At 63.4% G+C, this 15,185-nt stretch overlaps 1 protein-coding gene and 1 long non-coding RNA gene across 5 annotated transcripts in view; one reads left to right on the forward strand and one right to left on the reverse strand.

The window, feature by feature from the left end:
* Positions 1-697: 697 nt before the first annotated feature.
* On the reverse strand, positions 698-3,740 carry LOC122485922. The gene is made up of 2 exons (XR_006297980.1): positions 3,320-3,740; positions 698-2,694 (listed from the first exon to the last, which is right to left on the reverse strand). It is a non-coding gene; the product is annotated as an uncharacterized LOC122485922 (long non-coding RNA).
* A 143-nt stretch (positions 3,741-3,883) lies between these two features.
* The window catches only part of BAIAP2 (BAR/IMD domain containing adaptor protein 2), a 63,906-nt gene continuing 52,604 nt past the window's right edge, over positions 3,884-15,185 (forward strand). For 3 of the 4 annotated variants that reach the window (XM_043585330.1, XM_043585331.1, XM_043585329.1), the window contains exon 1: positions 3,891-4,050. In XM_043585330.1, the coding sequence (XP_043441265.1) occupies positions 3,997-4,050 (54 nt within the window). In that variant the 5' untranslated portion in view covers positions 3,891-3,996. Of the gene's footprint in view, positions 4,051-15,185 lie in introns of all 4 variants that reach the window. The other variant, XM_043585328.1, reaches the window with a different exon arrangement.

The following is a 15,185-nucleotide window of genomic DNA, read 5'->3' on the forward strand; positions in this document are numbered from 1 at the left end:
ACTCCCCCGAGCCTGTGAGCTTCCCGCTCCGGGCAGCTCCGGCTTTCTTGCTGATACTGCTGACAGTCACAAAGCGTGTGGGCCTGGCCAGGAACCAGAAAACAGTCCTCTGGACACAATTCGGACAGTTGTGCCGGTGACATGGCCCAGGGCAATCACCAGGGGCACCTGGCACGGATGGGAGGCTGGAGGGGCGTGGGGGGGATGTCAGTGGTGTAGGCCAGGGCAGACAGGAAAGATGAGGTCCTGCTAGGGATGCCCGTCCTTCCTGCTCTGGAACTTTCTGGTTACTGATTACAAGTGCTTGAATCCAGGAAGGAAAAAAAGAGAAGTCTGGATTGGGTGGCTCCTTCTCTGAGAGCGGGGAGGAAGGGGGAGGCGGAGGGAGAGAGAAACAGCCCCCCTGCCAAGCACAGATGTCCCTGTGATCCGAGACAAATGGCCACCCCGTAGGCCAAGCCCAGCCAAAACCAGGTTAGGCTGGACAGAGAGATGTGGCGAAAACCCTTCGAAGTTTTGCTGGGCGGCCACCTCAGAAAGGGCTCCTTCTGTTTAGCAAAAATTCACAAATCCTTGTGCCTGCCTGCCAGGAGAACAGCTTGCTTGAAAAGCAAAGGCTGTCATCCTGTAATTAAATCTGAGACCCCCCTCCCTACGTGACGCTGAGATGGAACCACTTATATAACACGCCTAAAAATAAGCTGATGAAGAGACGCACTTTTATTCTCCCTGCCTGCAGCCTTGTCTCCTGGGCCGCCCAGGCTGGGGTCTGCTGAGCCGGAGTCGGCGTCCACAGCACCACACGGTCAGGTTCTCGCCTCTGACTGCAGCCCGGCACCCTGCACGCACGAGGGCCCGGTGCCGGTGTGCGGGGCTGGGGCGGGGGGAGGGCCCTCTGGTTCAGAGCTACGTGCTGAAGATCCCCATGGCTACACGCCTCCCTGGTGGCGCAGACCGCAGAGGTGAGGACCAATGATCAGAAGTGACAGGGAAACAGAGTGCCAGTGCACCTGCTTCCTCGGGGACACCAGCTGCCCCTCAGCCCTGCCCCAAGTGCAGGAAGACCACCACCCTGTTCCGGGGGTGCTGGGACCGCCCATCTTGGCTGGCGCTGGTCCTCTCGGACTTCTCCATCGTGACAATGCCTTGCTCTGGCCGGTGTTGGCGGGGGTGGGCCAGACCCCAAGTCGGGGTGATGATTTCCCAGCTGCCCCGAGTGCCAACCCCCGGGCCAGGGGCTGGATCCCACAGCCCCCAACACACTCTGAGTTAAGGAGAAGGAACAAGGTGGGGTTTATAAAGGGCCCTGAACACTTCCAAAAGAAAGAGCCAAGACAAGGGTGGCCCCCTAAGTCCTGGGAGCTGGTGCTGCTGCGGACCTGTCAGTACCCCGCCCACCATCTCGTCTCGTCCACCACTCAGGCCCTAGGACCTTACCCTTGGTCCTCAGCCCCGGCCCTAGACACCATCACCACGTGAAAGAGCTTCCACACAAGTAAGAAAACCCCCAGAGAACACTGGTGGTCTCCTGGCGGGGTGGGGGAGGGGGGCTAAGACCCCTCCTCACAGCTGAAGGACTGAGCACGCCTATGCTGGAGACCTTTCTGGAGTCTGGTGGCTCGGAGAGGCCGCCAGGCCGGGTCCAGGTCTCCAGGTCTTGATAGGACAGCCTCGCCCACGTCTCACTCTGTGCCTGCCATCAGCCCCGCTCGCTTTCTGGGTGACACTCCACGAGAGGCTCGCTCAGTTCCACTTGTGGCAGGGTGCTGACAGCGCCCCTCCCCTACCGCTCACCTCCTGCCCAGCTGCCAGGGAGAGGGAGAGGCCCAGGATGGCTGCTGGAAGGCAGGCCAGGCTCTGAGTGGCTCCCCTACCTCAGCTGCTACCAAAGGGGAGCATGCCCTTGGGCAGGAGAACGGTAGTCAAGGGCAGAACCTTCCAGAGAGCGGAGCGGTGCTTAGGACTATAGATGCTTCTCAGGAGAGGACTCTCTCCTCCCTCCACTGTCTTGAGACCGAGGGGAGCAGCCAGCCCAGGACTCTCCAGACTATACCCCTCCCCACCCCCTCCCCGGTTTTCCTGCCGGTTTTCCTGCCGGCTTCCACCTGTCATTTTTCTGACCCCAACCACGTCACTTCCCTTTGGGCAAGCAGCAGCCAGCTCTACCCCGCCCCCACCCAGCTCCACCTCAGCCCCTGACCCCGGTCAGTTCAACAGACGCTGGTCCTAGGGCCGGCGGGATGCAAGCGTGCACCACACCATGGTGGCCGGGAGGGAAAGAGAAAGAAGGGGAAGGAGACAACCCTAACTTCACAGCCGCACAAGCAGATAAATATCCCAGTCGTCAGAGCCGGTTTGAACTGCTTTCTGTCACTTACAACCAAAAGAATCCCAAAACCTATAAACGCAGGAGTCTACTTTAAAACTCTGCAAAGAACAAATGAAGAAGAGGAAGCCACAGCTGGTTTCAGGAAGGAAATTCAACCAAAAAGAATCTGCCTGTGACGGAAGGCTTGCAGACAGGAGGGCAGGCAACCTCGTCCTGCACGTTGCTGTCCTTTCTTCGGGATGATCCTACGAAGCAGAATGCGGTCCACCTGGGTCCTGGCAGACTGGCTGTGACTTCGGGACTTGCCTTAGTCCCGGTCTGTCGGACTGATGTCTTGTGGGGCTATGTCTCCCTGGTCACCTGGGCTTGAAGGGAAAGTATGAGTGACCATCCTGGATGGGACGCTGGCACAATGTCAGGGCTTTGTTATAGGCAAACACTCAGATCTGGTGTTTCACAACGTAAAGCAAATAATTCCTCCAAATGCAACTCTAATTTATATAAATATTTTTTCAAAGGAATTGTACTGGGATCCCTGTGTGGCAGCTTGGTCAGCTTCCCCGGTGGAACCTCCCTGGAAAACCAGGCAGCTCTGGCCCCTTGATCCTTCAAGGAAGGCTCTCCTCCACCCACAGGGTCCTCCCTCCCTCCCCAAAGAAACTGCCCCCAGCAAGGGTCGTCTGCCATCACAGGGTCCTCTCCTTCCCTGTGAGCCATCTTCCTGGCAAGTTCTCCTCCCCGAGCCCCAGGGTGCCCCTCCCCAGGGTTTTCCTCAGGGCCCACCCCACCCCCATGCTCACCCCTTCCAGGGTCCTCCCCTCCCAGGGTCTTCCCGCAGAGCACCACCCCCTCCCAAGGTCCAGCCTTCCCAGCGTCCTCCCCAGAGTCCACCCCCGTTAGGTACCACCCCCCAGTATCCTTCCGTCTCAGGATCCTCCCCAGGGCCCATCCTTCCCCCTGGCCCGAGTCTCCGCCGTCTCGCAGACTTACCTCCCAAAACTCCGGGTCCGGGCCGGACCGTGCGGCTGCGTGCCGGCCTCTCCCCATCATTCACTCCGCCCGCGCGGCCGGCTGCCCAGGGACTCTCCCCCGCCCTGCGCGAGCCCGCGCCCCCCGCCACTAGCAGGGAGCGGCGCCCAGGGGCCGCCCCGACTCGCGACTCAGCGAAGAGCCGCCCCCACGCGCTCTCGCCCACCTTCCGCTCTCCGCCTCCAGCGCCACCGGCCCACGCCGCCCCGCCCCCAGCCCGGCTGTCGCCCGGCCCCCAGGCTGTTCCCAGGGCCGAGGCCCGCGCCGCGCCTCCGCCTCCTCCCCCGCGATCGACAGCGCTACCGGCCAATTGCTGCCCTCAGCCGGCCCGCGGGCCCCGCCTCCTCCTCCATCTCCGGAACCTACCAATGGGAAGGGCGGTGCGGGGGCGGGGCCTGCCGGTTGCCTGGCAGCGGCGCGGCAGGGCGGGGGCGGGCGGCCGGGGGCGGTGATCCGGGTGCGGGGGGCGGAGCCTACGGGGGGGGCGGGGCCTGGGTGGTTATAAAGGCGGCCGCCGGCGGGGTGCCGCGTTTCTGGTCCGGCTTCGCGCGCTGCCCGCCCGTTCCTGCCGCGCCCGCCTCCGTCGCCGCCGTCGCCCGTGCCCCCGCTCCGCTCCGCGGTGCCGCCGGACCAGCACCATGTCGCTGTCGCGCACGGAGGAGATGCACCGGCTCACGGAAAATGTCTACAAGGTGAGCCCCGAGCCGTCCGCGCGCCCGGGCCCGACCGGGGCGGCCCCTGGGCCCTTGGGGGTCTTCTCGGAGCGGCAGCGGGGACCCGGCGCCAGCCGCTCGTTCGCAGGTGGGCTCAGGAGCCCCCCGCCCCGGCAGCCCTGCGTCGCCCCCGCGCGCCCCTTCCGCGCGCGTCCGCGCCGGCGCCCGGGGGACGGGGCCCCTCGGACCGGAGTGGAGCGGGGCGGGGGCCGCCGGGGGTCCAGGGGCCGCGCCGCGCGTCGCCCTGCACCCCGGACGGCGTGATGGCCCCGTGGTGGCCCCTCCAGCCAGGTTACGCAAGCCTTTGGGCACTTTCTCCTCAACAGGCTTTCCCCTTCCGCAACTCCTTCTCGGGCAGTGATGGACGGGGCCCCAGGTGGGAGGTCGCGCGCGGGCAGGTTGGAGGGGTGGACAGATAATCCATCATCTTATGTAACCGCGGAGGAGAAGACTAATTGTGTAGGAGGCTGGCGCGCCTGCCTCTGATGTGTGTGGAGAGTGGGGTTCGCGTCCTCCTCTGCACACTGTCGCTGTCACGTCTGAGCCCGCGGAGCCCCGCGGGAAGATCCCTCGGAGGCCCCCTTCGTGGTCATTTTGTGCCTTGTCGAGGTTAACAGGCCCTTGGGTTTCTGTTTCTCCAGCGTCTGTTTTCTCGGTTTAGACCCTCACCCCCAGTGAAACAGACCCAGGCTCCCAGGGGCTCAGGGCCCAGTGCAGTCCCAGGCGGGCATTTTCTCCAGAGGGAGAATCGGCCCCGGGCGTCCACAGCAATCCTCTTACAAAGGCTGCTTATTTCAGAACTGTATCTGAAGGTTAAGTGGTAGGCTGGGAGATTCAGGTGTTTACGCCGTGGCTGCTGGTTCACCGCCACTAAATGGGATTGCAGGGCCCCCAATTGTGTTAACAATTGTGGCCGTGCCTCCTTAGCCAGTGGCCTGTGAGGCCCTCCCCCTTAGGCTGGCTCAGGCTCTGGACAGCCAGAGGGAGACCTCCCAGGTGGCCCCCTTTTCTTTCAGCTGGGTTTCGGGTGGCAGACTGTCCGGTAACGCGGCTTCTCCCGTAGGGTTTCAAGTTAGAGCTGGGTCATGGCAGGAATTCTGAAGCCGGGTCGGGATTGAGTAAGTCGGCTCTGGAGCCATGTTGGAGCTGCTGGTAAACATGAGTCAAAGACGGCTGAGGACTCGGCACGGAAAAGGAACAGCCTCTGGGGTTTTGTGTTTGGTGTCACAGAGTGTGTGGCATACGTTTCTGGTCGTGTTGCTCTGCAAACGCTGTCGGGGAAGGGAGCTTCATTAAGTCATTAGTCATTAGTTCTGTAACCATGTGCTCGTTCTCGAAGCGGGGGGAGGGAAGTGCCGGGCAGAGGGTCTCTTTCCTATTTTCTTTGCTTCTGCAACGAAACCGTTAAACAGGAACTTCCATGGCGAGGATCGGGAGGGGTGCACGGCCTGGCTTCCCTCTGGGGAACCCACGATCATCCGCACTAAAACTCTCACAGCCTGGGCGGTGAGGCGTGCAGTCACCACCGAGCGGCTTCTAGGCGGAGCTGTGATTTACCTGGAGATCTGCAGGCAGCATGACGGCAAGGGCTGTGAACCCCTGGAAGCAGCCTGCAGGGTTGGGGTGCACATTCAACAGGCAAGTCTGTGGCGTGTGCTGTCGTTCAGTTCACTGATGAGCTCCCGTGGGCAAGCGCGGCAGAGAGAGACCCAAGATCTGCAGGGCTGGACGCAGCCGGCTTTGGTGAGAGCAGGGCTGTGCCCCCCGCGACCGCTCCCGGCCTCACAGCAGGCCCGCGCTGCAACGCAGGCCGGGCGGGTTGGGTTGTAGGCGGTGCTCTTCCCGACGCTCTGTGGCCCGACTGCCAAGTCTCGAGTGCCGGTGCTGCGCTACCCTTTTGTGTTCTGTCGCTGGGGAGCTCGGGGCTCCGCAGCAGAGCCGGTACAGGTGGGGCGGCGGGGGCACGCCGGCCAGGCAGACAGCAGCCCACACGGAGACACAGCTGGAGCCACCCGTGTGGACCTGGCTGGCCCTCTGTTTCGGCCGGGGGCCGCGCTGCCTCCGTTCCTGGGTCGGTGGCTTGCGGAAGGGTGGCCGGGATGTGGCCCCTCTCTGTGTCCCCTGTGCTGCAGCGCGGCTGTTTGCTTTGGCCCTGCATCCTTTCAGCTCCAGCTCTGAGTGCTGTTTGCCTTGGCAGAGGCGGGAGCGGCGGGGACACTCGTCCTTGGCCTCGCTGATTAAAAATGTGAGAATAGACCGCACTCCTCCTGGAAGAACCAGCAACACAGACTTTCACCTTTTTCTCTGTGGCCCAGCTTCTGCAGGAGCCACGTCCTCGGGGAATTTCACGGAAGCTGAAGGGGAGAGCAGCAGAATGCCTTCCTGATGTCCCCTGAGAACTCACCCTCGGGGCTGGGCAGGGCGACAGGCACTGGGCCGGGTCCTTCAGGGGATGGGGGTGCAGGCAGCAGACCCCAGAGTCCAAGACCTGGCCAAGGGGGCAGCCCTGGGGGGTTGCCTGGAGTGAGGGACGGAGTGGGGCGGGGGCCAGCACGAAGTGCTCAGAATGAAGCCCCAACTACAGCCCTCTCGGGAGAGACCTCTGATGACTCGATGTAGGGAAAGGGGCTTCTGTAGCAGCTGGCCTCTGTTCCTGGGGATTCTGGGGAGCGACGGTCAGGTTGGTGTTCTCGTGGTCCAGTAGGCCGGGAGCAGCCGTGGCTCTCAGGTGACCTTGTGACCCTGGAGGGGAGCGGCTGTGCAGCGTCTCCAGGAATAGGGGCATCCGTGGCTTGTCCTGAGGACGTGGGAAGGTGGGAGACAGCCTGAGAAGGACGAGTTCCCAGGGAAGCCGTGGATGTGATCGTTTATGGTGTTGAGGCTTCTGGGCCTTGGTCCACACGACCAGGCCGGTCACTAGAGGCTGTCTGGTCGTCCCCACCCTGTAGCTGTTGTGGGGAAGCCGGCCCGGCCGCAGCTGCCCTGTGAAGGTGGTGGGTGAGCCCGGGGCTCCCGGAGCCGGAGTCAGGCAGGTTGGCTGCCCCTGGCGCCGTTGGTAAGGCTGGTGCAAGGTGGTGGGTGTTGGGTGCTGGTGGGAGGGAGCTGACCCGGGCAGGTGAGAGCCCGCGGCTGGCTTTTCCCGTTGAGGCCTGGCTGCCCGGGCCCTGCCCACTATCCTCTGCCGTGTCCCACGTTCTCCTCCAGGTGGGTGCCCGGGGGAGCCCCGGGAAGCCTTGTGCCGCTGACCCCGGGCCCGCTTTTCCTCACGCACAGCTGGACAATCACGCTGGAGTGATTGCTGCCATCAGAAGCCTGGGGTCTGGCGTGGACGGAGCTCAGTGGACCCTCGGCCGGAGAAGGCCCGCTGGGCTCTGATAGGCAGCTTCCCTGGCAATGGAAGTGCCTGCTGTGTGTGCTTGTGTGTGCTTGCCTGCGCGCGTGTGTGAACGTGAGGACGCGTGTGTATGCGTATGGCGTGTGTTTGCTTTAGAGGCACTCCCGGGGGTGCCCCGTCAGGGGGGGGTGTCTTCTGGGGGGTGGCAGCGCCCGCCATCACTGCTGTCCGGTGTGCTGCGGGGTGCACGTCCTGGCCTGCCACCGTCCCGCGCCCTGTCTGGAGTAGCCGGGTGGTGAGGGGCAGTTTCTCTGTTGTGCTGACCTCGGAGCTGCCTGGCTGTGGCAGCTTCTTGTGCCTAAGTCACGTCTCAGAGACTGTCGGCTCTGCACAGGCTCCTCGTTGGCTGGATGCCTGGTGCACGGCCGCTGAACACAATGGGGTGGCCTGGAGGCACTGGGGCCCAGCCCTGGGGTTCTGTGGAGTCCCCAGCTGGCTCAGGAGTGTCTTGCCTGGGCTGTCCCTGTGGGTCTGGCGTCCAGCACATGTCCTGTGTCCGGGAGGTTGGCTTGGCTCATGGGACTGACGGCTGTGCGCCGGGGGCTTCAGGTCGGAATGGTGGCTGGCGCTGGCCCTGGGCTTTCGGGTGCCATCAGCAGGGAGAGGCGCTCGCAGGTGCCATGCGGTTCTGGATGCCGCTCCCTCGGGGCCATCCCCCCTGGCATGGATGTGCTGGCTGGGCTGCCTGGGACAGGCTGCCTTTCGTGGGAGGATTGGGTGCTGAGAGAGAGGGCCTTGTCCCCTCCTCCCGGGCTCGGGGAGGAGGGCCGCACTCCTCCTGAGTTTGCAGGTCTCAGTCCTGCTCAGGAGATCCCCTCGATGTTACCGAGGGACATGGGGGCACTGGGAGGCCACGGACCCGGCTGGCCTTGCTGCCCACTCGTCCCCGTTCAGCCTGGCATGGCACCCTGGACATGGGCTGTGTGCTGTCACCCTCCAGTCAGGACACCTGAGCCGTCGGTCCAGCATGGGGCGCCCTGGGCCGCTGGCCTGGCTGGCTCCTGGCCTCTTTCCTCCCTCCTGCGTGTCCTGAGCCAGGGCCTGCCCCGCGTCGCCTTCTTGGCCCCTCTACTTGGGCCTCGGGGTGGGGCAGGTGTCCCCATTATAGAGCAGACTGTGTCCCCCGGACAGCCCACACTGGGGCGCCTTTGGGGGGTGGTCGGTGCCAGGCTGCTGTCCGATGGCAAGGACTGAGCCAGCACCCGCCTCCCCGGCTCTGATCCACTCCCGGCCCGACTGTGCTGCGTCGCCGGGATGGGGGTGGGGGCTCGAGGGGCCCCGCCCCAGTGGGCACAGGTGGCTCCAGACAGTGGCCTGAGGGGAGGTGGGTGCCTAGGCTTCTCCTAAAGAGGAGAACCTTTTGTCTCCAAGTGACGTGCTGCCCAGTAAGGCCAGCCTTCCCCTGAGACCCAGGTGTGCTGACTCAGGACCAGCGTGGAGCCCTGACTGGGGCCTGCACGTGAGCACAGCGCTTGGAGGAACAGGCCGGGTTCTGGGGCGCCCCTCCCGGTCTGCCCTTCCGGCTGCTCCCAGAGCAGCAGCTCGGTGTCTCGTGGGTCCTAGAGGCTGTGGCAGGTCTGTGGCCCCAAGCACAACGTGTCCGTCTCTCTCAGGGCCCGAGGCATGCCGGGTGCTGCCTGGGAAGCGGTCGGTCCTGCAGCATCCCGGGCCTTGGCATTGGTCCCCACAGCAGGGGCCCGAGGGGCTGGGTGGGGAGGGGGGGCCCGGAACCACACCGGGCCCGTCTCTAAGAGGTGACCTTGGGGACGGGCCAGGGGATCCATGCCCACACTGCCCACAGGAGCCTTCTCCTGTCTCCAGCTCCTCCTGCCGACGTGCACCGCAGGAGCCCCCGTCTGGCCCCTGGGCTCCTGCAGGCCAGCAGGGTGGAGGCTCACCTGGCCTGTCCCTGCCCTGGCTCTGCGACCCAGCGGGATCAGTCCTGCAGGCACCCGGTGTCCAGGATGGTCCCAGGTCCCTGCAGGCACCCCTTCCCACTTCAGGGCCCGTCTGGGGTCTGGTGGAGCCTGTCTTGAGGTCTTCGGCTACGAGATGAGTGTCCGAGGGCACTGCTGTGGGGGGCGGAGCACAGGAGATGTCTGGACGCGCGTCCCTGGACTCACACCCCGAACTGAGATGCCGGGGGCCGGTGAGGGCCACCAGGAGGAAACAAGGCTGCCGATCAGAACACAGTGCTTTCTTTGTGGTTGGGATTTTAACGATTTACTTACAGAGGTAGTTTTTTAGAACCATTGGACGATTTTTAGAAAGTCCTGTGTTAAACACGCGTGAAATAAATCGGTAGGGTTTGTGTGAAACTGCTTCATGTTCAGAGTCAGGCCCTCCTGAGTTTTGTTCTGGCTCACAGCCCAGTGTCACGGTGTCCCCCTCCGCCTCCCCCTCCCCCGGGGCCATCGGGTGTCGGTGCTTCCTGAGCGAGGCTTTGGTGTTTTGTTCCGAGCCTTGAGACCCATCCCGCCTTCTTTGTTGCCTTCTTGTTTCTCTGATTGAAGGTTTCCAGACAGCAGCCAGGACCCCTGTTCCTTCTGAGTTGGTAATGGTTTGTGGATGTGACGTCCACGTTTGCCTGTGGCCAGCCATACCAGGGACAGTCATGGGTCGGCGTGTGCCAGGTGACGACGCGTGTAATAGATCACAAAACCAGGGCACCTGTAACCAAGATGTCATAGGTGTTTGTGCTGGGAAACAAATTGATGTCTCGATGTTGGAGTTGGCGGTGAGAACGGGGTGGGGGCCCCCCATCCTGGAGCTAGAATACTGTCCAGCAGGGCACAGCCATCACCCAGGGCCACACACGGAGGCAGAGTGGACTTGCCGTTTCTGGTGGGACTTTTAAAAGAAGAGGTTGGGGCAGAAGGGCCGCTGCCCAAGGTGAAGTACACCCAGGGCCTCTCTGCACCCGTGTGAGCCTCCCATGGGGCTGGTCAAGCCCTCTCTGCCCTGGGAGACTCTCTGGTGAAAGAGGCCTGTTGTCTGTCCCTCCTTCCATTCTCTCTGCTTCTCCTATGGAAGCCTCGTCTTTCGCAGTCCCAGAGCGGAGCTCAGGCCATGGCCTGTCTTGCCCTTGGGAATCCAGGGCCTTGCTGGCCCCAGGCTGGAGTGGCTTGGATGCACCCGTCTGCTGGGGGCTGGGGTCAAGCCAGCAGCCGGAGTCATGATTTCAGGCCCCACCTGGGGAGGGGGCTGTGAAGTCAGGTGTCTCACACTCTGTCTCTGGCTCTGCCTCGGCAGCGGGGGGGCAGGCCGTGGGCCACCTGGGCTTTCCAGCCTGCTGATAGTCGTGAGTACTTTTGACAGCCATGGGCCAGGCACTGTGTGCTGAGAACCGTGCACCTGACCTTGCTTATCCCTCAGCCCGCTGCTCGAGGGGACCGTGGCTGGCCCCGGCGGGCAGGTGGCCTCTGTGAGGTGAGGCAGTGCGGTCTAGCCGTCAGCTGGTCAGGGGCTGAGCCGGGGCTGGACCCGGGCCTGTTGAGGCCTGGAGCCGGCTGTTTTTCCATTCAAGGGTCCCGCAGATTTCAGGCAAGTTTTTTCTCCTTAACGAGTAAACGGGCCCGTGGAGTACTTCCTAGCGTATGGAAGGTGCTGGGCGGGTGGTGGCTGTGAGAGTTCTTGAGGTAGCAGGAGGTCAGCGGCAGAGTGGGCAGGCCCAGGCGGAGGCTGACTTCCTGAGTGCTGCGTGGCCTGTGTTCCCATCAGCGTGACCGCCTCCTGGCAGGCACATCCTACCTTCTATGAGGGCAGCGGGAGGGGGCGGTTCCAGAACATTCCAAGGCTGCATCCCTGCTTGCTCATAGGTAGTTTCTCACTGGAGCCCAGCCCTGTGAAACTCCGGTCGGAGTCTTCCCGGGGACAAGGACGGGTCAGTGGCCTTGGAATGTTCTAACTGGGCAAGCAGGAACCAGACTTAGTTTTGCTGTCAGTGTCGGGCCTTCTCGCTGCGAGTGGGGGTTGTCCCAGTGTCTCCGAGCGCTCTGGCCCTGCTAACACAGGGCAGCCTCGATGGGACGCTTACTCCTGACAGCTCAGGGGCTGGGAGCCCGAGATCCGGCACGGGCAGGGCTGGGTTCTCCTGAGGCCTCTCCCCTGGGCTCCCAGACAGCCACCTTCTGCCCGTGTCGTCACATAGTTGTCCTCTGTGTGTGTCTGTGTCCGATCTCTTCTGAGAAGGACTCTGGCGCCATCGGGTTAGGGCCCACCCTGATGACCTCGTGCAACCTGACGTCTTCTGTCAGGACCGTCTCCAAGGACAGCCACGTTCTGAGGGGCTGGGGGCTGGAATTTCAATGTATGGGTTTAGGGGACACCAACGTGCCACTGGGCCCTCTCCCCAGGGTGCAGTGGGCTCATACAGGTGGCAGGGGGCCTGCGTGCCGTCTCTCTGAATCGGGGTGACGGGTTTCCAGGCGGGTCGTATTGTGGGCTCGCGATGGTTTTCTGTCCAGCCTCAATCAAACGGCAGTCGTGATTACGACACTAAGACTTCCACGGGAGCACGCTGTGATTTCGTCACGGAAGTGGTCGGCGGGAGTGTGGGCTGCAGCTTAGTGCTAAGCGCAGACAGAAAGCAGTGTGGGTGCAGGGTCCCGTTGGCACAGGGCCGAGCGGGGGGCGGGGGCGGGGGCGGGGGCACTGGAAGGTGTGTGTGGCGGGGGCCCTCCGGGCCGTGCCCGCTGAAGTCGAGATGGGTAGAGAGTGTGTCTCAGACAGGGGAGGAGAGGGCGGGCTGTGGGGCCCGTGTTTGGACCCTGCTGCAGGGATTGCCTCGTTCCTGGGGTCGGGGAGGGGGGTCAAGGTGTAGGGAAATTGTGGTGCCCCCCGAGTGGGGAGCGGGGGGCCTGCAGCTCCCTGTTCTCGTGTGGGCTCGAGCCAGGACCACCAAGTGGGCCAGAGCATTGTCTTCCGTCCCTGCGTTGCTCTGCCAGTGGCTCCTGGGGCCTTGGGGCCCCTGACCCCTCTGGGGGCTGTGGCAGAGACCGAGTTGTTACTTTATTGTGAGTTGGCGGCTGTCCGAGAGCTGCCGGAGGCAGGAACGGCTGCCTCACCACGGAGCTGCTTCTCGCCTCTCTGACCCCTGGGCGAGGCCCACTGTGGCCGCCCTCCCTTGGGGGTCAGGAACTCCGGCTCTGTCTATTCTAGAACAGTCTGGTGCCTTGTTTGCTGCTGCCAGGTCACGTTGCTTTTTGGCGCTCTATCCTTGGGGGGCTGTGGCCAGGTCGGCCTCTCCGTGGCCCCGTGTGGCCCTCGTTTCTGCTGGCGGCTGTGGGGCAGAGGCCATGAGTGCCGTGGTGGCGGGGTGTGGCCTGAGGGGAGCTGGTGGGCTGTCGGCCGGGGCGGGGGGGGGGGTGTCGTGGCCCATGGGGGTGTGGGAAGGGGAGCCCGGTGCTGTTAAAGTGTAATTGGTCTGTGTGGAGTGCTGCGTGGCTTGTCCCCGTTCCCAAGGGGGCTTTTTCTGCTTCCCCTGCTGGCCTTCACTCTCCCACCCTCCCCCCGTGAGCTGTTTTGTTCTAGAAGCTTCCTTGTATGCAGTCATTTTCTGAACAGGCACGAACACGTTCTTATTTTCTCTCTGGTTGTAACCTAGTGAGATCCAGCTCAAGATTTGCCTCCTCCAGGAAGCCCCCCAGCACTCACTGAACTCCCCAAGTTGGTTTATTCCTTCAAAAAGGGTCCCCAGGATAGATGTCCCCATCTTTAGAGGGGAAACCTTCCACCTGCCCCCACCCCCAGGCGGGAGTCAAGCAGAGCTGCCCTGAGAAGCCAAGCTTCCTGGCTTGGCCTGATGGTCCTTCCCACCCCCCATCCCCTCTGCCCCTCGCGCATGAGCCGGGCCCTCGGTCCAGGGCGCCAGTGTATCAGTGCTCTCTGTGGGGGCTGCGGCGGGTAGGCCTTGCCCCCGCCTCCCCCCGAGGGGGAGGGCAGTGCAAGTGGCAGGGCAGCAGGCACCGGGCCCCTCGGTGGCTGGACGTCGTGTATCCCGGGTTGGCGGGGGGGGGGGGGGGCAGGCCCCCTGGCATCAGCCCTCCCGCAGGTGTGTGTCGCCTCAGCACCCCCCTAGTTCTGGTGTTGCTGGACGGCCTCGAGGGAGCAGCTGGTCCAGCCTTGACGGGCATCGGGACAGCACCGAGGCCCGTGTGCAGCGAGGGGTGAGCTCGGCTGTGTGCCCGGAGCTGGTGGGCAGGCTCTTGACTCCCTCAGCCTCTCCCAGTGCGTCTGTAGAATGGGCTCTGGCACGCACGGGTCAGTCAGGCGAGGGCGCAGGATGTGGGGGTGGAAGGCCGGGGGGGTCCCTGTGCCGTCTCGTCCTCGCAGGTGTCAGCGGCGTAGAGGGAAAGGTGGCCTGGCTTGGCCGCTCAGCACGTGCCTGTGTGCCCACCCTGTCCTTCCTTTGCCGCACACGAGGGGCTGGAGGGGAAGCAGAGGCTTGTCACTTCCCTCTGTCAGCAGAGGGACTTTGCTCTCTGTGACGGCCCTGCCAGGAAGGTGCTGGAGGGGGGCCATCGCTGGAGCCAGAACTAGGGAATAAACAGGATTCCTGAGCCGCTGAGCGGCAGACCCGGGCACGGGCACGGGAGCAGGCTGGGGCAAAGTCCTTGGGCAGAACTCCCTTCTAGAAATGTGTTGACCCCTCTCCTCGTTACCCCGCCTCGTTCCCAAGGGTGTCCCACTGCCCATTCTCCTCGCTGGCCAGGCAGACTGTGACCGCAGAGTAAATCTAAGTGCCCACCAGTGTGCCGGAGGCTGGGAGCGTCCCGGGGCATCCGGGCAGGAAGGCTCCCAGCGCGCTCGGCTTGGTGGGGTCCTGCGACAGCCGCCTGTGCACCGCGCCTCCCCTCCTCACTGCTCTTATGGAAATGCGTGGCCGTGTCCCCGGGGTCAGGGTAGGGCAGCCCTGAGGTGGGGGTTCGGTTAGCCCCGGATGGCTGCGACCTCAGGGCCGGCAGGAGTGGCCAACTTTGGGCTGTCCCGGCAAGGGGGTGACTTCCCATCATGCCCTGGGTTCACCCCTCACTTGTGAGTGTGTCTGGCAGAGACCCCTCCTCTCTCTCACCCTTTCATCGTGTGTATCTTGTGGGGTGTCCAGGACCCCCTTGCAGAGGCCCTGGCAGGCCACCTGGTAACTGGAGGCTGTTTGGAGATAAAGATTGGCTGAACCAGCGGATAAGTGGAAGAATACTAGTGCTAACTACAGTCGATGCTTGAATGTCGGGGGGCTTAGGGGCGCTGACCTCCCATCCAGGTGAAAATCTGTGTGTGACTTTTGACACCCCCCCCCCCCCAATAGACTGCTGTTGGCTGGAAGCCTTCCCGGTCACGTGAGCGGTCGGTTACGCTTTGTATGGGACGTGTGTCACGTGCTATGTTATCAGGACAAAGTAAGGCAGAGGAGGGGAATTGCCATCAAGGAGACCATTGGAAAGTACGTTTACGGTGCTGCACGAGTCTGCTGAAAAAACCCCCCACAGACGTGGGCCCGCAGAGTTCTGTGGTGTTTAAGGGTCAGGGGAGTGGTTCTTAGCCCCCAAATCTGCCCGAGGAGTAAACGCACAGCCTCCACATACGACATCGAGTCTGAGCCCATTTGGGATGCATTTGCATAGTGCACGTGTCAGAGCTGGAAGAAAACACTGGATGTTGCTCACGTTGTGGCATGGTGTCCTGGCTGGGGCGGGGGGGGGGGGGTGGCGGCGGTCCTGGA

This window comes from Prionailurus bengalensis, chromosome E1 (assembly GCF_016509475.1).
Source record: "Prionailurus bengalensis isolate Pbe53 chromosome E1, Fcat_Pben_1.1_paternal_pri, whole genome shotgun sequence".
NCBI lineage: Eukaryota > Metazoa > Chordata > Mammalia > Carnivora > Felidae > Prionailurus > Prionailurus bengalensis.